General features: G+C 39.8%; 1 protein-coding gene across 1 annotated transcript in view; it reads left to right on the forward strand.

Annotated features, from left to right (window-relative positions):
* The window catches only part of tshz3 (teashirt zinc finger homeobox 3), a 46,209-nt gene extending 36,079 nt beyond the window's left edge, over positions 1-10,130 (forward strand). Inside the window, exon 3 of the mRNA XM_023332237.1 lies at positions 4,905-10,130. Within this exon, the coding sequence (XP_023188005.1) occupies positions 4,905-8,554 (3,650 nt within the window). The 3' untranslated portion in view covers positions 8,555-10,130. The remainder of the gene's footprint in view (positions 1-4,904) is intronic.
* Positions 10,131-25,631: the final 15,501 nt, after the last annotated feature.

Below are 25,631 nucleotides of genomic sequence, written 5' to 3' on the forward strand. Positions count from 1 at the left end.
TTACAGTTTGCTAAAAATGAGGATTTAGTTCACAAAATTTCATCAAAGTTTTGTAACTTGTCAGTTATGGTGTTGACACATCAGGGTTGTGACAACAACTTAGGAATAAAACAGAAGAAAAAACTAAATAATAACATAAGCTAACCAGAGCTGCTTTGCCCTCTTAGCAAAGGAAGAGAAAGGAAGAGGTCCTCAGAAGTTCTGATGTCCCTCAATAATGCCTGATTTTTTTACATTCTTTTTATGTCTGACGGTGTTGACAAAAACTTGGAATAAATTTCAATGGAGTTGGAAAATATATAAAAATATTTTTTAATACAATTTATTGATAATTTTATAATTATTTATTTGAATACCTAATTGTCATAATATATTATCTTAGTATTCCTTTAATTGTTTTAAATTATTATAATGTATTGAGTTTTGCTCCAGGACAAGGGATTTTAAAGACACCATCCACCTGCTACGATGTTTAAAATAAAATAAAAAATATTCAGCAAACACCAGGAAAACAGTACATCACTGTATTTAAACTAAAGAACAACTTTAGTTCTACATTCAAGCTTTATACTATATATTAAATCTAATGGGACAGTCAGTGTTTCAAGAAAATAGTGTCACAGTTAGTTTGCAAACTTTTTTATGAAAAATACTTAATGAAAAAGAATGTTCTTTACACTTTGATGTCATTCTTTGCAGAATGTTGCATGAAAATACATATGAAGAACTGATAAAGATAACATTTTATAATTATCTTCGTAGTTTAAAACAATACCTAATTCTAACCAGCCACAGTGGAGGATCTATAGAACCACATGCAGCTCCTGAGCTCTCAGACACCTGAGAGCTCAGGTGTCTGAGTGTTTTTAACACTATAATCTCTCCCTCTCTCTCTCTTTTTAAATGCAAATGTCCAGATAGGAACCTTGCATTCACATGTTTCCGGTACACTCCTAAATCTGACGCACTAGCAACATCTGTAAACCACAGTGATTGATGATAAAGCCACTTTACTTGGCCCATTGGAGGTTAATTATTACTTCAAAAACAGATCTGATTGGACGCTGGAAAAGACTATTGATGTTTTCAAGTTGTGTTGAAAGGAGTTAGCCTATCGGGGAAGCTATTCAAGGCTGAAGTAGCATTTCAATGGTAAATATGTAGCCGCAGCAGAGACGTCCCCAATGCTAACGTCAGCGTCTATAGTTCAGATATCTGAAGAAGTTCCAGGAATGATCAGGAGTTCCTGAAACACTAAAAAACTGTATGTCTTGAATAACACTTTGAACCAGAATAACAGATTAGAACCAATAAATATATTTTTAATATGTCTACTTATTCTATCTTTTAGCAACAAAAAGGTTTTTTGAATTGAAAATGTTCCTTATTTTGTCATTAAATCCTTTTCGAAAAACTGTGATTAATTACAGACTGAATTACAGACTCAGTGGAAAATTTCAAGTCAGACCTGTCACTATTTCTAATAGATTTTACCTGAATTGTATATTTTTATCTCTGAAAATCAAAACAACAACAAAACTTAAACTTCTTATGTATTTCCATAAATGTGTGTTTATAGGCAAGTCATGTAGTAGTTTGTTTATGTTCTGTTACCCTGCATTATCTCTGTAAAACTAATAAAACTAAAATAACACGTTGCAATGTGGGGCTGAGTGCTTGATACAGAGGGACTCAAAAATAAGGGAAAAAGTGTGAGCATCACGAATCTGCAAACACCTTCCACATTTAAACTGTGGACGACTGGGAATGGAACCATCAGTCTTCTAACTGAAACATATTCTACCTTCACAGCGGATTAAAATTATATACTTAATAAAATAACAAAATATTCCAGAGTACTTCAGAAGGAATAAGTCAAATGCCACCACTGTACTATGAATTTTAATACATAACTCGTAACCCGTGCTTATCTATCTTAAACAATTTTAAGTCTAGGCCAAAGTTTATCATACTTTTGACTTCCTCCTTGTTTCTTTCTTTTAAATATCACACACTTGCAAGAACGCAGATGGCTGCACAAACATAAATAAACCCATGCTTTGTTCTCTTCACACAAGCATCGCTCGTTGGAGCTGCGCTGTGAGCGTTAAAGGTGATTCCGCAGTGATGTTTGTCCTCAGCTGGAGCGCCGAGCCACTGCGTTCCACTGTTTCCTCAGTCACAGCGTTATTCTCTTAAACAGCTGTCGTTTTGGCTGATGCAGAACAGATGGCGTGTACATGAGGGTCTCCTCCGCTGCACGTATGTGCAGGCAGCGGATGTGTCTCTGAGACAGAAGGAGAAAGAGAGAGAGAGAGAGCGAAAGAGGGAGCGATGGAGAAAGAAAGAGAGCTCCTGAACAGGGTGAAGCATGAAAACACGGTAATCTGTGTATTGTCTCCACCAGTGTTGAAAATCCAGCAGAAATGGATCATTGCTGTTTTGAGTAAGCTGTATTTCAATGCCATAAAAGAAAATTTACATAAATGCATCCAGCCGATCATGTGTCATGTGACCCAACAATTTTTTAGAAGCTGTTCATAGTGGCGTGTTTAACGCCTCTCAGATGGATCCTCATTGTGAGGCTGAATGCTGGAACAGATTGCATGTTCAACAGAGAAACCGAATGCTTGCCTGGAGGCAAAAAGTTGCTACAGTACAACACATATTGTACAACTGGTGTGTGTGTGTGTGTGTGTGTGTGTGTGTGCGTGTGTGTGTGTGTGTGTGTGTGTGTGTGTGTGTGTGTGAGTGTGTGTGTGTGTGTGTGTGTGTGTGTGTGTGTGTGTGTGTGTGCGGGCGCGCAGGGTGGGTGTGTGTGTGAGAGACATGTAAGGGACTCTGGGATATCTGTCTGTGTATGCATCTGTTTATCTCACGGCGCTGTTGTATTATCGCCGTTGGCAACGGAGGACCTGACAATGACAAAGGCACGTCTCTGTTTTGTTGCTCATGCAGCATCAGCTCATGTTCAACCTCACACAACCTGAAGTGCAGCACTGCACTGTGTGTTCACACATCTGGAATCAGACTGGAACCATTTGAAAATCCTGAGTGGAAGAACCATAATGTGCAATGTTCATTTAACGTTAGCAGAAGAAAAATCTATATCTGTTGTTTTTAAAAAATAATTTTATATTATTGTATATTTCCCACTATTTTATTTCCAGGCTGCGTTAACAGCAGAATGATTGAAATGCTTGTAAATGCAGAACATGTCCATCAAGTGTAGCATATGGAAGCAATATGCACCTATTCTTCAGTCTTTTCACCACAGACATGACAGATGCAAAGAAGTGATTAAAAAAATATTCCATGAGTACTATTTTTATTATTTAATTGCCCACTTTTATCAAATCTTCAAGCACATCTCACTGGAGGACTCATCAGAGCAGCATTTCAAAACCAATGTAATGCTGCAGACTGTAAAATAGTGGAATGATGTGTACATTTTAAATTGATTAATTTAGAAATGTGAGACGAGATTAGCAGAGTATGAATTATAATTTTTAGATTGGTCTTTTTATCACCATTTTCCTGCATGAACATTTCTATCTGCTTTCAGCATATGGATTTTTTGACCCATTCAGTCTGCATAACCTAAGCATCTCTGGTCTGCCACAATGGCATGCAATTGGCTCTAGCTATAATTGACAGTAATATTAATAAATATAGGCAGGTTTTTCTCCACTAAGCCCATGCATACAGGTAAATGTGGATAAACTGCATCAACACATAGAGACGCTTGGCGCTCTGAAGTTATCCTCGGAGTTCTGGTTTTGCACCTCTGTTCAGAATTAGAAACATGCACAAACTCTGGTTCATACACATTTAACACCCACAGACAACATTGTGAAATCACTCCTCCATGTTTACATATATGGTTAGATAAATGATGACCCGTAACAGGACCCAGTGGTGGTCACAAACCCACTGGGTCCACATGCCCATCCTTTTGCTAAGAAGAAGAAGAAACACTTCTTCAAAGTGGTAAAACATACAGAGTTTTAGGTATGCATGTTACTATGTTTGTTTGCTTATTGCATGAGCATAAATCATTTCTCATCTGATGCTGTTTATGACTTTTATAGCCCTAACAACAAAAGTGAACATCCAGAGATTTACCAACATGTGAGACTGTGATTTGTCTTGATACATATTTTTTTCTGTGTGATTTCCATTGTAATATTCTTAAACTAGAGGGATTTGAATATAAATTGAAAGCTTCAAGCCCTCTCGCTGAAGCTAAACTGTAAATAATAACCTAAAGTTTCTTTTTTCTAATCTTTGGTAATTGAAGCAAATGGGTTTTACAGGGAGAGATTTGTCTTAGGCAAATATACATACATTTTTTTTTATATATTATTATTTACGAGGAGGCGAAGGCTGAGCGCTGTAATGAGTGAAAATGCATGCTTAATTTAAATGGCGAGTGTGTCTGTTAGGGAATGCATTAGAGTCTGCAGAAGAAGCGTAAGACATATTAATTGACAGACAGGAACCGCTGTCTCCGAGGTTGATACAAGTAATTTATTACTTCAGAAACGAATGCCACCGCCAGAATGTGCTTCATTAATTTCAAATTTAGTTTTAATTTCAAGCTGTTGCCCCTTGAGAAGAATAAGGTGGCAAGTTATGTTTGAGAAGACATTTTTTTCCTCTCCTACATTTCATCATTCTATTTCTATCCCTTAGTTTCTCTGTCTTTATTCCTTTCTCACCAGTTTATTTCATGTAATACAGAATTCAGGGGTTGGGAATGGGAGGGCAGGGGAGTGACATTCTAAATGATTGGAAAATAATGTCTGTGTAAAAGTGTGACAAAATAAATACTTAGGAATTATGTGTTTTCAAGAAGATCCTAACAAAGTTCTGTATTTGTTTTGCTCTCTTTGTCTGAACAGCTTATGTGCCCGACGATGAGAAGGAAGTAGCCTTGTTGGACGAGGACCTTGATGGAGAAGACTCTGCTCAAGAAGGGGAGGAGCCTGCAAGCAAGCTCCTATGTCAGGACAAGGATTTCCTTTTCAAGGACAGGCCAGAATCCGCTGGCATTCACGACTCCCCCAATGCGGCAGACTTTTCTGGTCAGGACCTGGACAGCGAGTCTCACCTGAGTGAATCCTCAGACAGAATGTCTGATTTTGAAAGCTCCTCATTGAAAAATGAGGATGACGTCCTTCTTTCTAAAGACCTTTCCAACGAACTGTCCCCCTCCTCCTCTTCAGCAGTCATGGCTGCAACCAATGCTGCCGCCTCGGTAACCGGAGACGAGGCCATATTGGCTGCAACAAGTTCTGTGGCTGACAGCCTCGAGAAAATGAAGGCAATTTACACTTCCTTCCTGAGCAATTCCTATTGGTCGACACTGAATCTGAACTTGAGTCAGCCACCAGCAGAAAAGCCCCCTCGTAGTCACAGCAGCAGCAGTAGTAGCAGCAGCAGCAGCAGCTGTGGTAGCGGAGGCTATGACTGGCACCAGTCTGCTGTGGCTAAAAGTCTCCAGCAGGCTTCCCAGAACCACCACAACAGACTGAGCTTGGTGCAACATCCCACAGTGGCGGTGACAACAGCTTCTACAGAACCTAACCTCTTCAGCACTGTTCAGCTGTACCGGCAGAGCTCCAAGCTCTACGGCTCCATATTCACTGGTGCCAGCAAATTTCGCTGTAAGGACTGCAGTGCTGCGTACGACACTCTGGTGGAGCTCACGGTGCACATGAACGAGACGGGCCACTATCGTGATGATAACCATGAGACAGACAGCGAGGGGGCTAAGCGCTGGTCCAAACCCAGGAAACGCTCCCTACTAGAGATGGAAGGGAAGGAAGATGCACAAAAAGTACTTAAGTGTATGTACTGTGGACACTCCTTTGAATCCCTTCAGGATCTCAGCGTCCACATGATCAAGACAAAACACTACCAGAAAGTGCCTCTGAAAGAACCTGTTACACCCGTAGCTGCCAAGATCATTTCCTCTGCTCGAAAAAGGGCCCCGGTTGACCTGGACCTCCCTAGTTCACCCGACTCTAACGGAGGCACCACACCGAAGCCAGCCTCGTTCAGTGATGCTAATGACATTCTGCAGAAAATAAGCAACCCCTACATTACACCTAACAATCGCTATGGACACCAAAATGGTGCCAGCTACGCCTGGCAGTTTGAATCCAGGAAGTCGCAAATCCTCAAATGCATGGAGTGTGGCAGCTCACATGACTCACTGCAGGAACTAACTGCTCATATGATGGTGACAGGGCACTTTATTAAGGTTACCAATTCTGCCATAAAGAAGGGCAAACCAATTTTAGAGTCCCAGGCCCCCACATCCAACTCTTCAGTTGAAGAAAAGATCCAGTCAGTTCCCCTGGCTGCCACAACTTTCTCCTCTCCACCCGCCCCAGTGCCTCCTCCAACTAGCATCTCACCCATGGCAATGGTTGTGGAAATTAAAAAGGAGGAGAAGGAAGAAGAATGTACCCAAGAGTCCAACATTATCAATGCCAATAACCACAACAAAGATAAGAGGACAGAAGTGGAAGATGAATCTGAAGAGAAGTTTGATATTTCTTCAAAGTACACCTATCTGACTGAAGAGGATCTGGATGAAAGTCCAAAGGGGGGCCTTGACATTCTCAAGTCCTTGGAGAACACAGTGACCTCAGCCATCAACAAAGCCCAGAATGGCGCTCCCAGTTGGGGTGGGTACCCCAGCATCCATGCAGCCTACCAGCTTCCAAACATAATGAAGCTCTCTCTTGGCAATTCTGGAAAGAGCTCTCCCCTTAAATATATGTTTAGTGGAGGGGAGATTCTCTCCCCTACTGGCAAAAGTCAGCCACTGATTTCTCCTCCCAGCTGCCAAACCTCTCCACTACCTAAAAACAACTTTCAAGCAATGGAAGAGCTAGTTAAAAAAGTGACAGAGAAAGTAGCTAAGGTAGAGGAGAAAATGAGAGACCCCGGTATGATTGCGAGTGATTTACATCTGAGGCGAACCACGCCCTCACCCTGTGTCAGTGAGGCAGAAGATCTAATCCGAGGAGAGTCGCCCAAAAGACACACTGCAGGAGACTGTAAAACCCCAGAAAATACAAGTGTAGGGGAGGTAGTACAAGATGGAAAGGGAACGAATGAAAAAGATTCCAGTAGTAGTGCTTCCACAAAGGAGTCTGGGGAGAATGGAGTGGAGCCCACTGCTGTAACACCCCCACTGCCTGCCTCTCTGTGTGGCAGCACAGCTATTATCACAGACCATCCACCTCCTGAACAGCCGTTTGTCAACCCTCTCAGCGCTCTGCAGTCAGTAATGAACGTCCACCTGGGGAAGGCTGCTAAACCGGCCATGCCCTCGCTTGACCCCATGAGCATGTTGTTTAAGATGAGCAACAGTCTGGCAGAAAAAGCAGCAGTGGCTTCCTCCACCCCACCAGCACACACCAAAAAGACCAGTAACGGACATTTAGATCGCTACTTCTACCAGCAACATCTCAACAACGACCAACCTATAGATCTCACTAAAGGAAAACATGCTGATAAAGGAAGTAATGGTGGCTCTTTGGGTTCAACTACACTTTCTTCTACTAACTCCACCCCATCAATTTCTCCCTCTTCTGCTGTCACTATGACAAAGGCCTCCGCTACAATAGCTTCCTTCATGTCCACGTCACCTTTGAGAGAAAATGCCCTGTCAGACATCTCTGACATGCTGAGAAACCTCACAGAAAGCCAAGCTCTGTCCAAGTCCTCCACGCCAACCAGTCAGTCTGAGCGCTCTGACATCGAAGGTGCCACACAAGAGGAAATCGAAGATGTTTCACCTGCTCAGAAGCGCAAGGGCCGCCAGTCCAACTGGAACCCTCAACACCTCCTTATATTACAAGCCCAGTTTGCTTCCAGCTTGAGGCAAACAAATGATGGCAAATACATGATGTCTGACCTGAGCCCACAGGACAGGATGCACATCTCCCGTTTCACAGGTCTGTCAATGACTACAATATCCCACTGGCTGGCCAATGTGAAGTATCAGCTAAGAAGAACTGGTGGCACCAAGTTCTTAAAAAACTTGGATTCAGGCCACCCAGTGTTCTTCTGCAGTGACTGCGCATCTCAGATTCGCTCACCGTCCACCTACGTCAGCCACCTGGAATCCCACTTAGGCTTTCGTCTTCGCGACCTGGCTAAACTTTCTGGGGAGCAGTTGCTCAGTCAATTATCGCAGCAACACCATCACCAACATCAACGCCACACCAAAGGACTTTCTGAAAAACTCTTCTCCAATCTCCACCCATCCAGCCACCCGCTCCCATCCTCCCTCCCGACCTCTGTACCAGTATCACTACCGATCTCGCTCTCCTCATCCTTAACAACGTCTATGCCGTCAACTGAATCTCCATCGTCCTCTCCTGATGATGATGAATGCGGCGCGGTCTACCAGTGCAAGCTCTGCAACCGGACATTTGCGAGTAAGCACGCTGTTAAACTTCACTTGAGCAAGACACATGGGAAATCCCCCGAGGACCATCTGATGTATGTGTGTGAGCTGGAAAAACAGTAGCACTGGCTTGGAACGATGCAAGACTTTTACAATGCAGCTCAACCTACTGCTGTGCCACTCTTTTGAGTTAAAACTGATGAAACTGCACAACGATGCCATTAAACTACTGCTAAGAGTGTTGGCACATTGTTGTTTTGTTTTTTTTTTAAACTTGAGTTTTTTTTTGTTTCTTTTTGTTTTAGTTACATGTGAGGAAGACCTACTCCAGTCAGAATCTCTTGATTTGACCTCTCTTCTCTGACTAAAGTAGTTTCATACTTGAAGCATTTTTAACTAAAAGGATAAAGTTAAATGAAAGTATAAGATAGATTCTAAAATGGCAAGATGAGTTTTTCTCTATTTAAAAAAAATTAGGTTTATTGATATTTTTGGCTTAGCTGCATGCATATCAATAAAACAGTTTTGTTAAATATTTTATACCTACATCTGGTGCAATTTCTATGTTTTGTGTTTTTAAACTCCTGTCTGCAATTTTTTTTATTATTATTTTTTTTTAATCCATGAGTCAAATTTAAAATTAAACCTTGTGGGTACTTCAAAGCATAAAAATATAAGAATTACTGTACACTGTTTTTACATTGCTTGTTTTCTAAACATCCACAGTGATGAGTTTATTAAAAAGAAGATTCTTCTTTAAGTGTAAGAATTTCACCCTAAGCTTCATTTTTTTTGACTGGAAAATTAAAACAGGTCTTAATACAAACATTGTATGGAGAAGAAATAAAATGTAATATTTTGCTTTGATTGATCAGGGACCTATATAATTCAGGTCTGTGTACTATATGTAAATAATAATAAAAAAAAACATTCAGTTAATTCCTGTTTAAATTATGCATCATTTCTATATTTTTTAAGTTAAAAGGATTATGACTATTTGCTGGTGCACACTATATGAAGACAAACTTGTTTTGCACAATAGTTTTATAAATGTGTTATGTATCTGAAAATACAGCAAAAATGGAGGTAAAAGTGCAAATCTTTTTACTCCCAGCTCATGCTCAATTAAAATGTTCTTTTTTTGAGGAAAAAAAAGAACAGATCTGAAACTGCTCTACACAAGCCCCCTGTATGAACACTAAAAATATTAAAAGTTGTACAAAAAAAATCTTACTTTATGAATATATTTCCTGTATAAACTGTTATTTAAAAGCACTCTTGGTTGTTTCATATTGTTGAATGCCTATTTGATTGGTCCTACTTTTTATTTCTTGTTCTGTCTAATTACTCTGCAGTGATTCCACACTGCAGCTTTATCTTTTTGCGATATGAAAGGTAACCATGGTTACACTAACCTCTTGAGTGACAAGTTCTGCTACATTTTTTGGCAGTTCATTTGCTGAAGTAACTGACATCTGCCAGAGAAATAATAATAATATAAAAAAAGTACTTATGTGTAAAATATCGGCATGTAAACAGCACAGACACTGTTATGCATTCTGTGCCGTTTGTCTCTCTCTCTCTCTCTTTTTTCCATTTCATTCTTTGGTTTTCTGTTGTTGTTGTTCTTGACAATGAATCCCCATTATATGACTTCGTATAACCTTGTTTTCTACTGCAGCATTAAAAAAGAAACTGTTTTTTGCAATAATGTGCGTGTGTACATTCTGTGTGTCATGGCTATCAATTAGGTGTATGCTGTGCAGTCCCTAATGAGCACATTAGACTGGGAGTGTGTCAGCGTCTGTGTGTGACGAGCTGCAGACTAGTTTACAGTGAGTGGCAGCAGCGGGGCCGTGTGGGACACAAACACACACACACACACACACGCCCCCACGCAGCCACGCACACTTATATTTAAACATGCAAACAGAAACAGTGATTTTTGACTTGCCTGTAGCTTCCTCTATTGTCTTAGTGACTTAGTCTGTGAGATGCCAACAGATGCCTTCATAGATAGATAGATAGATAGATGCAAGAATTTTAACTTTTACTGGAGTTTGATTTGATTAAAATATTTTTACTCAGTTATGTTTGAAATCATGTGTTTTAATGAGTAAAAACAAATATTCAATTAAATAATTTTATTTTTAAAAAGCACCATAATAATGGCAGTGATCCTTCTGCTGGAATCCTGCTGATCTACAGACACACTAGTTCAGATTTACCTCAGAGAAAAAGAAAGAAAACCCAGGCTGGACTTCAAGGGACTGGTTTATAAGTCTAAGAAAGTCAGCAGCTTTATCATACAGTGTGAACTTAGTTTGATTTATGTTGATGTAAACATTCAGAATTATATTTTAACAAAAAAATGTAAATAATATCGGTTTTCTCTGGTACTACTGATTATAACTTGCATTGGCTAAAACAGAGGTAGAGGAGAAGCTGAGAGAAGCTTCTAGATGTAGTGAAGGATCCCGAGAACCATAATGACAGCAGCAGACACAGGATATTGGAATTTTATCTCCCATTAACATTACACATAATGCCACCCAAATCTTCTTAATGTCATATGTTAAGATATTTCATTCTGGTTGTGTTGCAGTTTTACTTATGAAGTTGCTCCTTTAATTAAAAATAGTTTGAGCATTATCTCCTCTTTTCCTTTGTGAAAACCATGAGCAGCATTTTCTTCTGCTCATAAAAAAGTAACAAAGTAACTTTTACTTAATGTAAACTTTGAGTTGAGGTTCTGTTTTGCTTCTATTTGAGCAACATTTTACACTGGTAACTTTACTTTTAATTAAGTAAAATATTATCAAAGTAACTGCACTTTTACATGAGTGCATTCTTTTTGTACTCTGTGATTCAAAGCCAGGACCCGGCAGCTCCACATGTTCACCATGATGCAGTCACACTGCAGTTACTGACAATGATGACTTAGAGAGTTAGACAATATGACAGGCTGTGCAGACAGACACTAGGTCAGGTATCGCAAGTTTTCATATCATATACAAACCACTGTGTACAATATCATATATATAAAAAAATCAATTCAAAAATGGTTGGGGGTAATGATACACACAGCGTCCTGAAAGCCCATCTGTTGTGTTTAACCAGTTGGGTTTTTCAGTTAAACACTAAAAGGTTTTTTTCAAATATGGATTTCTTGCATGAATTTAAGATCAAAATAACTTCAACACTTCATTTTTTTTATTTTGCAAAAAAATGTATTGCAAGACTTTCAATTTGACTAAAATCAAAACATTTTATTTGACATACAGAATCCATTCAATAAATTAGAATATTACTGGAAAAAACATTCATTTCAAGAACTTGATCACTAAATGAAATACATTATATAGATTATTGCACAGAGATTGATTTTTGAGAGCCTTTATTTGTGTTAGTGATGACAATGTTCCACTTACAGTTCATAAAAACACAACATATTTAGTAAAAACTAGACTATTGAAAACAACATTTATTACAGAAATCAAGTATCCTCTCTGCTTCACTGTCAAATGAAAACCAACTAATAACTTCTCTGGATTACATGAGAAATGAATTCATAAGGACCAGAATGGTTTCCAAAAGATAGATTAATACTGGAGATTGGAGATGAGAAGTGAATTCTGTAGTCATTTTTCTTTCTCTCTCTTTTCTGCAGGTTAACACAAAAACATTCTAATGCATGGGCAACTACACAAATTACATATGCAAACAGCATCAATAGCACCCAATCTACCGGTCTGGAAACCTCCACATATACACACTTAAGACACAAAGAAGGCACTCACACATACACACACACACACACACACACACGCCCGCACGCACGCACAACCACACACATACACACTTTTGTCAACAGCCAGGTACAGGGACTTCATCCACAGTGACAAGGTGCCACAGTGTGTGAAAATGTCAGCCTTCAACAGTGCTGCCTGAAGTCTGGCACCGTATTTAAGGCTCTCATTAGCTTCAAAGAAAATATGCATAAGACTGAAGTGTAAAAAAGCCATTTTCTCTCTTGCTGTCCTCACACCCATTGAGCAAAAGCAAGGACTTATTAAGGTAAGAAACAAGCAAGCATGAAGCAGTCGACACACCACTGGTTGAGCTTACAGCTAAGCACTTAAACAAACCACAAATCATATTTGCATCATATTCATGACGTGCCCTAAAACTTGTTGTCAAGTAAGCAGAAAGAAATGAACCCAAATCATTGATATCTTATATGTTAGAATAAAAGACGTACAATAAGGTTACTAATGCTACGTTGTTTTAGCATCAACACTTTGATTAGCACATGAACAATACTCAGATCACAGCACAGGTGATCTTAAGTTTGCCAAATAAATTTACTTATATTGGATTTTGAGAAAGTGTTAAATTTATCTTTGACACAAGAGCAACTTCCTTCTTCACGAAATGCAAACTAAAACAGAGCAGTGTCAGATTTTTTGCAGTTGGAGGATTTTTCTTTGTTATTGGTTAAAGACACTGAGACATTTCACCCTCTAGCGTTAGACTCAGGTTTTTGTTTTGGTTGTATTTACCCATGATGCCCTGCACTATATTCCGCTTCGTGCTATCAGAGCGATATCTGGTCTGCCATATTCATTCAAGCCGAACCAGAGTTCACTTTAATTGAACCAAGACCTAGGTTTGTCAGCCGAGGTCTTGGTTGTTTTTTTTTATATCCCCATTAGAGTTGGATGGTCCATTCACACCTCCCCAAATGAAAAGGTCTTGTTGGTTCTAGTTTGTTCAAGTCAAACAAATTGTAGTCAGATTAATGTGGGCTAAACAGGGCTGGTGTGAAGGCAGCCTTTATCAAACTGATTCATCAGTAGTGAACTGTTATAGGGCACACAGAAGGTCATGGTCACTAAATAACCCCATCAACAAAAAGCAAAGATCCTGAGGTTCCCAGAGAAAATCTCCCTCCCCCTCTCCATGACTGTGGTTTGAGATCTACTCTGTAAACAGAAGAAACTGAATTAATGACAACAGGGAACCCTGGCAGAGTTCAATCTGACCTGGAAACAGCCTCCAAATATTTATTCAAAAGTATGTTGCTGTGTGGAATTTTCAGGTGAAGGAAAAACTGAAAAATTCAGGCGCTTTAAAAGATTCAATAACACTTAATTGCTTAAAGCCAGCTCTGCCATTGAACACTGGTGATATAACATGAGTTTGGGAGAAGGTTGGGTCTGCTAATGTAACACATCTTCATTGTGGTTCGCACAATGCAACCGTCAGAATCTCAGAGGGACACGGTGAGAGACTCCGCCACAGTAAGCTGCTTACACACATTTGCAGAAGGTGTGCTACCGATTCAAATGGCTTCATCTAAAACAGGACTGGTGGGAGGGTGGGAATACAAGCTCAGTGGATCCACTCCTCACAATGGAATCACGAAGCATAACACAAATAAAGCCAAGGTACAAGCAAACACACTCCTTCCACAAACACACACAGGAAGAATGCCCTGTCTGTCCGAGTTCCTCTTGATTTCTTTTTTTAATCATGTTCCCTTTCCTTCCATTCTGTTCTTTATATGAGAACACAATACCACAGTCACAGGCACAGTGTTTCCCTATTGACACAAGGCAATTGTTCATTGATTTACTAAACATTTTAGAGTCTATTGCTAGTATTAACAGTTGAAATTTTCTTTCTCCGTTTAGCATAAGAAAACTTGATATGCTAATATCCCTCTTGAGAATATTTTCCTACAAAGAGTTTAAGGGCCTTTTCCAGTTTTGGCAATAATAATAACTTAAATAACAGCTTCTTTTATTTATTTGAAGGTGTTATATGATAGATACAGATATTATATATGTTCATCTCCTCTGTATTTACAAAGCTAAATCTCACAGAGACATCTGATTTTAAATAGACGTACAAAAGAAGACGCTTATATAAGCTATTGTCATTGCAGTTCCTACAATAAATTATTTATTTGACAAAACATCAGAAATGCAAAAAGACTACATAGTTTGGTACTAAAGTGATAAATCCCTCCAGTGTTCAGTACTACCCATTAGAGTGTTGGAGAAATTTCACATTTACTGAGAATGAGCTCAAATTTCAGTGTAAGCAAGTCAAACTCAATTAATTTAATCTCATCTCATAGGTAAACATTATAGTTTCTCAGTGTAATTCCTACTTGGAACATAAGTTTGTTTGCTTATCTATGTTTCATGGCTTTGTGTTAGTTTCAATGTCACGCACTAAGACATCACTGTATTGTATCTGGACTCTGCTTTTTGTCTATTCTTTACACATCAGTTTGTTTCTCCTGTATCAAAGGCAGAATTGATCTAATTCTCTGTTTGGGTCTTAAAAGCAAATAATTGTCAGAATAGCTGCCAGTTTAACCTGCTGTCAGAGCATTCAAGTGTGTTTGTATTTTGCTTCTGATTAGTTAAAATGCAACATTCTGTATTCATTTACTGTATCCACTGAGACGAGCTTTGTTGCTTTAAAAATTGAGAGCAGAAGCAAATTTCACAACAATCTTGTGCTGCCATTCAGGTACAGCTTGGCATATAGTTTCTGTTGTGATGGCCTATCCTGAGATTTTAGTTTGACATAACTTGGCACTAGCAGGAACCAAGACAGCAATACACTGTGCTGATGTGTGTAACATGGAGACATAGTATAAACACACAGCACACACCTGAATCCTGCCCTGCAGGCAGGAAACATCGTTTACTGATCTGCAGTAAGTTGCAGGTTTCTTTAGGATGCTTTTCACTTCTAAATTTAAAGTTATTTTAAACTCCCTTAGATAAAAAAAATATATATAATATTACCGCCTCTCATGATTCATTGTAAAGTATTTGTATACAATACTGCCCCTAGTGTTACCCTCAGGTCATAACGTTTTCCTGTTGTTTTGCAGATTGCTGGAAGAGGAAGTGATCTCATTTCAGGTCCTAGTAGAGAAAAGTTTAGTAAAGCCTGACTCAGTGCATGAAAAATCAGTTCAGTTCCTCCAGGACAATAAATAGGAAAATAATCCAAAAGCCCAACAAAGGGACAAAATGCACAGGAAATAATTCAGAGATTTGACAAGGTCAAACTTTCATTCTTTGCATTTTTTTCACACATCAGTGTTTCAGTGCATCAAATCAATTTAAGCTTTAGTTGAAGACAACATGCAGGTTTTTTTTTAAAAATAGACAAAAAAAAATTAAACCTACATGGTGGCCTAAAAACTAACAGCTGGTTGGGTTTTACTTAGCAACAGGAACTGCAACAAAACGTTTGTGAAAACTTGGAGTGAGTTTTTTTTATAGCTTTGCAAGTTTTGACCCAGTCTTTTAAGCAGAACTGCTGTAATTCAACCACATTGTTATGTATTTAGTCTGTTTTTAGATATAATGTACTGAACATGTTTTTAAACTTTGTCGTAAATTGACAATGTGATTAATTCGTGGCAGATAAAGGTATATCTTCTGAAAATTGTAGTGATGGATCTTTTCCAAACATATCACCATGGAAATTTCATCACAAAACAGAAGAAAGCCAAAATGACTCCAGCTTAAATATTCAGTCTTGTATTTCAAGGAGAACTCTGAATGTTTATTATAACATACACACTGCACTACTAGCTCAAGTCAACACTTACTATCGCCTGGAATGACGGGTATGTTGTAGATTGTACTCTATTTTAAATTGCAAATAAAGGCCTTATAATCTCATACAACATGAGTAACACTCTTGAAATATAACAATTGTGTGTAAAACTCACTATTTTACCTCAGGAAACACCTTATTAAAATACAAATAACTATTTTGAGGGAAAATTCTGGACATGTGTGGATAATATAAAAAGTGGATCCCTGTGTATTTAAATAGAGGAGCAGCAGCCCGTTCTGCGCTCTTCTATTTTATGCACAGCAAGAAATTTCAGAGTGGCACTAGAATATAAAAGTCAAGCCTTGTGAGACATCTTTTAAATATTTCATTTAAAAAGCAGATAAATGTCATAATTCTACCTTCCAGTTGCTTCTGATGTGAGACTTTGATGTGCAGGTTCCCGGTCCAAGGCACACTTCCAGTCGTCATCAGAAGGAAGCTTGAGAACTCCAACCAAACACAATTTCCATATGTCAGTCCCATGATCAGAGACATGAGTGGTTGTACAAATGAATAACTTTTTCCACATCAAGATATTAACAAATCAAAGGACTGGTAATCTATCTGGGAGAGTTTCTCAGGGGGATAAACAAGCAAGAGGCTTTCAGAAAGTAATAAAATGATGTTTTAGATCCATAAAAGGTTTCTTTCTTCCTTTCTTTCAAAAACATTCCATTTGATTTCTAATCCGTGTGCCATGAAATTATTTTGTCGGTCTAGAAAAGATCATTTTCTTTTTAACAACAATAGCTATGACATTAATCTCTTTTCAAATCAACCTCATGCAAACAGTGAGCAATTAGCTGCAAATATAATTAAGAGTTACACTTTTGGCAAAGACAAACTGCCAGAAGTAGCAGAATGGTTGCACGACAGTACTGCAAACTTCTGTAAGCCAAGATGCCAAGTAGGACAAGTAAGTACTTCCATATGCCATGCTAGTAATTATCACCAAGAGGCTGAAATAAACTCATTTTTCCTGAGTGGCAGCTTATATTTACACATTTTTTATATGAATAAACACAGAATCCTCATTCACTCATGTAATTAGAAAGTAGGTTCCAGTTACTGCACCCAAAGATGTCGAGGTTGTGCAGCCTGGGAATATGTCTGTTTTTTAGGAATGTGGTATATCACTTCATGGCCAAATCTTAAAAAAAAAAAAAAAAGTTGGACATTTTTGGGGAACTTTCAAACTGTCATCTGTCTAAAGGTTAAGTGGAAGTATTCTAAGATCATTTCCTGGATCTGATGGCATTAAATGAGCTTAAATAATCCTTCAGAAAAAAACAGAAAACATATGCAAATGTTTACAAAAATGAAAAATATTTAAGCAAGCACAACTTTATATATTTTTGCTCTGACTTCATTGTCCATTTGATAGATATTGTGTCACATTGTTCAATATGTATTTGAAATTGTATTTTTTTGCAGAATTGAATTATAACTGTTAACATTACAAACAATCATAGACCGTTGTGTGAAAAACTTCATAACCTTTGTGACAGAGCAACACTAAAAAGCACAAAATTATTGCTTCACGTTGATTCAGAAAGTTTTCAGTACAAAAGTCTGAAAAGTGTGTTGTCCACGTCTATTCAGGTGGCTGCAATCAATAGTAGCCACACAGGCACACCTGCTAGAAGGAAACGGACGCACCCAGTACAACACTTTGATTCTATTGGCTGAGAGGTTGCCAGGTGACTGTGCGAAAAGGCAGTTCCATGTTTCGTAAGTGAGCAGAGAGTCCGAGCAGAGACTAAGTCTGAGCTCGAGGAGAAGTTTTGAGTACAAGCACTACACGTTTTGAGAAGAAATACATGAAGTCCTGCTTTCAAAATGAAAATGTGTATGCTTTGATTATGGCAGAAAAAATCCTCTAGACGATGGGGGTTTTATTTATTACTTTTTAAAGGCTACTTGAGGATTGTCTTACTATGGCCCTGATTGTTGAGCAGTTATGGTTTCTATTTTCAGAGGATACACTGAACAGAGATGTAAAAAAAGAAGCTTGAGACATAACCTAACTCTACTTTATCATCTTCACCACAGTTTCTTCTTGATGACCTTTCATGTGTCCCTTGATCTTCAACATGCTGTTTGTTCACTAGGGTTACTTTCACACAGCAGGTGGATGCAAAATTGGATCAAATTCCAAATCTGGTTTAGTCAAATCCAGTTTGGCATGTGGAGCTAAATCAGATACATATCAGGTCTTTAAAGCATCTGCCATCAGAGTCTCACCTTTAATGCGACTTTTCTGTCATTGATGTCAGATTTGCACCATAATTCTGCACCAGAAGATGCCAGAATGGACATAAACAATGGCTGAAACAAAACCAGAATTGTGGAATTATGAATGAAGTCTATTCCACTGAAGTGCATCATATTATAATCCCACTACTTCTGGTTCAACTCCACATCCAAACAGACTTCTCTAGAGAAGCTGCAGTCAATGTGCCACTATAAGGCTGTTGTTATTAGTTCTTTCTTTTTATTAACTTCGTTGTTCTTATTATGATTTTGTGACAATTCTGTTGGCGCCTTTAACTTTAAAATTGATCCATAGACGACGGCATTCATCATTACCTCCATAAACGGAGCTCTGCTGTGTGACGTCTAGGTTCTTCTGCGCATGCGAGTCATTTTGGGGTCGTAAACTCTCGACTCAGGAGTCTAACTTTGGTCACATCATTCAGCAGTACAAACTGAAATCAGATTTCATTATAAAAATTCAAGACCAGCTGTGTGAGCGTAGCCTGAACGTCTCCAATAAACATCTGTCGCCTGCACAGAACACAATTTACACTGACAAAAAATTACAGACAGGAGGGCTTTATTAACAATTTAGGTTATTTCTAAAGGTAAGTTGATTTTATTTAAGGGTAGTAAAGAAACAGGGGTTGGCCACAAAGGCACAACAAACCTAAAGACTTTATCAGAGGGGCAGCGTTATGTTACTCCCGCATCAAAAACCTTCCTGGATTTTTGCCTTGAATCTTTCATGCAAGTTTGAGAAATCTTTTCATCTCCATGGCAACCATTCAGCTGTGCGAAACACTTGGGTGGATCGAGTGCAGCTCCTTGCAGCTGCAGTTTCCAAGCTTCCGCTTACAAAAGAGCAACTCTCCCAGCAACTCCACCGCTGCGCTCCTACAGACTAGCCAGCAGCTATTAGCAACCATCCTGTGGAAATGCACATCTGTTGAGCTCATTATAGGAGCTGCTTCTCAGAGCAACGCTGGTAAAAATGTTGTTAAAGGGATAATAGAGAAGCCATGTTGTGATGACTCGCTGAAGGCGACGTTTCAGAAAGAGCAGGAGTTTCTTAAAGAGAGAGATGCCCAATTTCCAGGCGTTTAATTACAAAGTCAATTTTATTTTTAAGTCAAATCTGATATACAAATAATTTTTATAAAACTGAAGGTAACATGATAACTTGTGCTACAAAATGTCACTATGTTACTGGAAAATACATAACACTGCCCCTTCAACTATATTGAAACAATCTATCCTTTGTCTTCCCTTCTGATTTGATGATTATAATAAGTCTTTTCAGAAGTATTTTTTATTATGGAATGTCACATTTATGCTTCTGTTCCCCCTTTAGGATCATTTTAAGTCTCCAGCAGGAGGACGAGGATTTTTTTCCCCTTTCTCTTTGCAGATATTTCAGAGATCACACCCCTCTAACCGCTTCTCTTCATACTCATTATCACACTTAAATTATTTCCTCCCGCAAGAAAGTTAATTAACACACATGTCCAGACTATGTCTGGCTACACAAATTGATTACAACATCAGAGACGTTTTGTGTGTGAGCGTAGGCGTGCGGGGTGCATGTGTGTGTGTGTGTGTATGTGTGTGTAGCCAGCCTCTGCAGCAACAAAAGGCAATCGGCCCTCAGTGGGGCCTGCGGGGCTCTAATGGCAGCAGAAACATCACATATGCCACACAATCTGAGGTTGTGTTCCCGCTGCATGCATCTAAGATCAGGAACACGTCTCTTTATTGCACGTGTTGATGAGAAGAGAGGGGAAATAAACACATGCAGATAAAAAAAAGGAGTTTTGTGTTAATCAAGCCAAGCAGAGACACTCTCTCTCACACACACACACAAATAAAAAAACAGTTGGTAATTGAGGATAGGAATCTTGTCAATATAAAAGAGCAGGACAGGGAATTTTAGGCTTGGCAGCAATAGCAAGTTTTAAGCATAATTTCAATCCTGAAGGGGTTAATTAAAGGCTGAGAGAAGAGACCTGCATTAATTATCTCGTGCCTTAAAATAAAAATAAGTATTTGAAGATGAGAGAACAGTGGTGATGTTTCCTTACATCAACATCAGCCGTGAGTGTGGAGCAAGTACTGCTTCACCTTTGAAAAAAGTCTCTATTGTTACGTGAAAAAGGCTGATAGTAATCTTTGTATTCCCGTTGCAAAAACTTTCTATCGAAGTATGTGAGTTTTCTTTTTAAATTGGTCCGTTTTCATTAAGAATATTTATATTCAGAATTTCAATTTGTGCAATTCTATGGTTAATGGAAACACAGCTAATGAGAACTGATTTGAACTGCAGTTCAGCTCGACCATGCGGAACGCTTGATATTTCTTTTTTTATAAGATGTGAAAGAAAGTTGTTTACATTCCTGTATATTACAAAGTTGTTTTTTGTTGTTGTTTTTTAGGTGTGCTGATGGGCGATTTACCTCTTTGTAAGACAAAGTTGGCATAAGGCTGACGGGGCTGAGGGAGAGTCCTCCATCTCTTCTCTCTGTCTCTCTCCTCATGCCTTTCTGTAGCACTGAAAGGCTCATCAGGACTTGTCATCGCTCTAATGAATATCATTTAAATTACTTTGTGTATGGGAGCGAGTTTGGATGTCGATTTAATTTGTGCATGTGTTTGAGCTCTTGTGCTCGGCGGGGCGGACGGACACAGAGCAGCAGCCCTAATGAAACGCCCGCCTCTGTGACAGGCTGACGAGCCTCGACCCGATCAGCCGGGTTTGAGTGGAAATTCTGACGTGGTGGCGGCGAAAGGGAGCGTACTCCACATACACACAACCACACAGACAGAGCCAAAGATACACACACAAAAAAAACAACACACACCAGCAATACACCAAAACGCTCGGACACACAATCACACACACAGAATAGGAAACGTTCTTGAGTAGGAATATTAATATGTGCTTATTTGCATACAGACTCAACCAAACACACCTACAGAGACAAACATCAGCGCACGTCCAATCTGCGTTCCAGGACGTAAACTGACTGCTCATGTTATCGTGGCCTTCCAGCGTGTTGTGTTAGCAATGCTAGCCAGAGCACCTGTCCTAATTTACAGATCCTATCCACCTTTAGCGCAGCCCTACTAATGATGGCACTTCAGTGTCCCTGGGCTCGGGGAATATGTAAAATAACAGTCGCTCCACTCTGCTCAAGATGAGCCATACCAGCCCATAAGCATAGCCTTATCAAAATGAAATTACAATATATGCTGATACCATATTTCCACTGCCCCCACTCTGAATCCTCCCGTGTGCACTCCCACCGCCGCACACCCAGTGAAATATTACAACCTTTCCCAATGCAAAAGATATAAATCTGCATTGAGGAACTGCAAAAACAGCACAAAGCATTCCCTGGCTGGCCTCTATCTAGTGAACCACTTATGATTTAGCATTGCAGGTGTATCAAGAGCCTGCTATTCCTCTCTCCCTCTATTTTTCCTCTGCTGTGGCACAGCGGAAGGCGCGGTTGCACCTTTACCCACTCAGCTGCAGCGCCCTGTTTCATTACTATCACCCAGAGGTTTTAATTGAGTCAGATCCAATTATGAACCAGCAATTAGCTATTAATGTAATCAATTACTCCTCCACGGTTGTCACATCAGAATGCAACGCCGGCGTGGAATTGTGCATATGGTACGTGCAGCATATTACAAGGTTTATCACAGTCATGGTAGGTTGGGGAAAAAAGAGATTTGATTATTGGGAATAATAATGATAGAAAAAAGTGATAGTGAGTTTGTCTTTCAAAATACTTGGTAAGTGGCCCATGAGATTACGAAAAAATGGTCGAAAACTGAGAATTTTGAGAGGCAGCTCTGTGACTGGTAATATCTTGTTGTCATAAAAGTAGAATTTGGAGACTGGTTAGAGCTTCATAATATCACTAGCTACAGTACAAACATGGTATGTGGAACTTCATTTGTGAACTCAAAAACAACACATCAAACCTTCACCAAATCACAACAATTAGAGATTGGGAGAACGTTGTCTGGTCCAATAGGTCTAGATTTAAGCTTCAACATTCAGATTGGATGTTTAGGATTTGGGAGAAACAACTTGAAATAACAGACTCCATGCTTTGTGCTGTCAGCTGAAAGTGGTCATGGTGTGATAGTGTGGGGAATATCTTTTGACAAACTTTGGGTCTTTGAGCATCTTTTAAACACCAGCCTTCACAAATCCATTCCCAGCTGTTGATGCTCACTTCCAGCAGGTTAATCTGACATGACAATGAGTTCTTTGGTCCTCAATGGCCTCTTTTGTCATCCAATCTCAGTCCAGAAGAGCAGAGTTGGGATGTGGTGGAACAGGAGACTAATATCATGGATGTGCAGCTGACAATTATGCATAAACTGTGTGATGCAATCAAGGCAAAAATTAACCAAAAAATGGAAGAAAAAAAAACTCTGAGGAATGTTCCAAACACCTAACTGAATCTATGTGAAGAACTAAGGCAAATCTGAAGGCAAAATATGATCCAACTGAGTTCCAAGGTGTTCAAAATGTACCTAATAAAGTGGCCATTGAGGGAATGTCCAAGGAGTATTCACCGGTAACATAATTAAGGTACCCATTGCTTTAGAACTGATATAATATACACATAAGTTACATCTGTCGTCTACAGTCATTGTAAGAAGATGGGGTAAAGCATCGACAGATCACCAGTTCATCACAGAGCAACACAAAGACACAAAGGACAAACAACCATGCACAAACACACTAGGGGCAATATAGAGGCGCTAGTTAACCTAACGGTCAAGTTTCTGAACGGTGGGAGGAAGCCGGACTCGGAAAGAACCCAAACATTCACAAAAACATCCTGAAAACTCCATGCAGAAAAATCCCAGATTGGGATTCAAACCCAAGACCTTCTTGCTGTAAGGCAGTGCTACTGGATAATTGTATAGACGAAAGGGGGAAAAAGGACGTAAAAAATGAATATTCAGTTATTCACAGACTCCTGTAATACCTCTAGAGAAAATTCAAAGTTGAAAGTGAGAAGAAGTTGTGCTCTTCAAAACATCATGTCTCCATTTGTGAAGGCTCAGCTCATGCCAGGTTGGATGTTGTACTGAAAGAACCCATTTCTCCAGGAACTGTTGGGTCATGCACAGGAGATGAAAAGGAATCCACATCACTTCCTGATACTGTGTTTGAGTCAGGATTTTATGGTTCTGGACAAAATTCAGCCAAATAGTTTTTTTCAGAATGCTAGACAGAACCTTCTACTATGAGTGTACAAACACAGACTACAACTGAAGAAAACTAAACAAAAATGTTTCTGGAAACACGAAGCTGATGAGAGCAAGATAATTCCAGATGTGGGGTTGAAACTTGTCAGGACGCCGAGGTCGTCGCCAAGATCGCTCTTCTCTTAACCAGCGTGCATCTTGACAAGGCAATCAGCTCACCCCGTCCCTGCCTAGCCCCTCCCTCAACGTGTAATTAAATGATAAGTTCATATTTGTAGGATGGTTGTGTGGAACCCAGTCACACCATGCTGTCATGGGGAGATGCTGCGTGACAAATACCCTTATTACCAGCCACCCTGCACCATGTCAGGATCACGGCAGACCAGCAGCATTGTCATATGTGTGTTTGTGTGTGTAGTTTAGATCTGCTGGGCGTGTTCATGCACAATCCCTACTGCACAAACAGAATATGGCGCCAAGTAAGCACCGTCGTGTCATTCAGTCATTTAGCTTTCAGCTGATGGTTTAAGATATGCCCACAGAGGGCAGATGGAGGTGAAGGGGACACTCACTGCGCCCTGTCACTGCAACCTACATCTCCCTGTAAATCAATGAAAGATGATGTGAGACCTGCATCGCAGCTGTTTGATATGCAAACGGCTCCTCCGTGTAAATTTACCCCGACGCTGGTGAACGTGGAGCGCTGGGGAAGAGATTCCAGAGCCCGGGCGCACAGAGGGGGCCGAAGATGGAAACAGAAGTAAATATTTAAAAAATGTTAAAAAATCACCTTCTCATGACAAAACAGATGACTCAGAACAGAAGTTCCTCACGGCCAAACTCCCAGTCCATGTGTTGTAACGCTGGGATAATCTTTCAGAAATAACAAAGACGTTTTGGAGGAAGTTGCTCTGAAAGGGAAGCGAACACAACGGTTTTCACAAAATATCTTCATCAAAAACAATAAAAAAAACCTGAATTTTGGAACCAAGCAGCATTTGGTGTTTTCTCTGCTGGTGTCTGTGAGTCAGACACATTCCCTCGCGTTCCTTTTATGAGGTGGATCTTTAAGCGTGTGCTTGCTTTAATCCTGTGTGTGAGGCTCGGTGTACTGCGGGCCTGTTCTCAGCATGACTCCTATTGTTGCCTTCACTCTTTGTCTGTGGAATAATGCTGCCTCTGTTGTCTCGCCAGCTTCCTGCTTCAAACACAGAGCCTGGCTGCTCTCTGAACATCCACCCTCCTCCCTTCTCATCCTGCCTTTTTCCTCCATCTTTGTCTCCCTCGCGCTGTCGTTCGGCCTCTCATCTCAATTGTTTACCTCTTGTCTTTTAGGTCTGACTGGATCCCTCTAACCGGATTCTACATGTGCTCCTCCTATCTCCGCGCTGAAGGAAAATAAACCTCCTCTTTTGAACTCGGGGAGAAGAGTGATAGGCGTTCCTTTCCCTGAGCAAAAGAGCCAGAAAAGCGAGAGAATGAAGCAGCGTCAGATACCAATGAAAACAAAAGACCAAAGAGCGAGATATGAACTGAAACCTAAAGTGCCTTTCAAGTATCTAGAGGCTCTTGAACTTGAACTCCACAGTTTGTCACTTCAGGCTTTTTTATTAGGATTTTATATGACAAACCAACATACAGCATTTGTGCACATAAAAAAAAAATCTTCTTCCCATGGCTTTCTTCATGCCACTCTTCTATAAAGGTCAGATTTGTGAAGCTAATAGAAGGAGTGTTTACAGTTTCTTCAATCTAAGCCAGGGGTGTCCAAAGTCGGTCCTGGAGGGCCGGCAGCCTGCATGTTTTAGTTCTCTCCCTGGTTTAACGCACCTGCCTCAAATGATGGCTCGTTAGAAGACCTAAAGGTTGTTGGTACCACCAGGGAGAGAACTAAAACGTGCAGGATGCCGGCCCTCCAGGACCAACTTTGGACACCACTGATCTAAGCAGTAGATCTCTTCAGGTTCTCCAAAATTGCCGCAGCCCATTTAGCTGCTTCTCTTGTATAGCCTCTCCATCCCCAGTCAGTCAGTTCAGGTGGAAGGTCAAGTTT

Source organism: Xiphophorus maculatus, chromosome 4 (assembly GCF_002775205.1).
Source record: "Xiphophorus maculatus strain JP 163 A chromosome 4, X_maculatus-5.0-male, whole genome shotgun sequence".
NCBI lineage: Eukaryota > Metazoa > Chordata > Actinopteri > Cyprinodontiformes > Poeciliidae > Xiphophorus > Xiphophorus maculatus.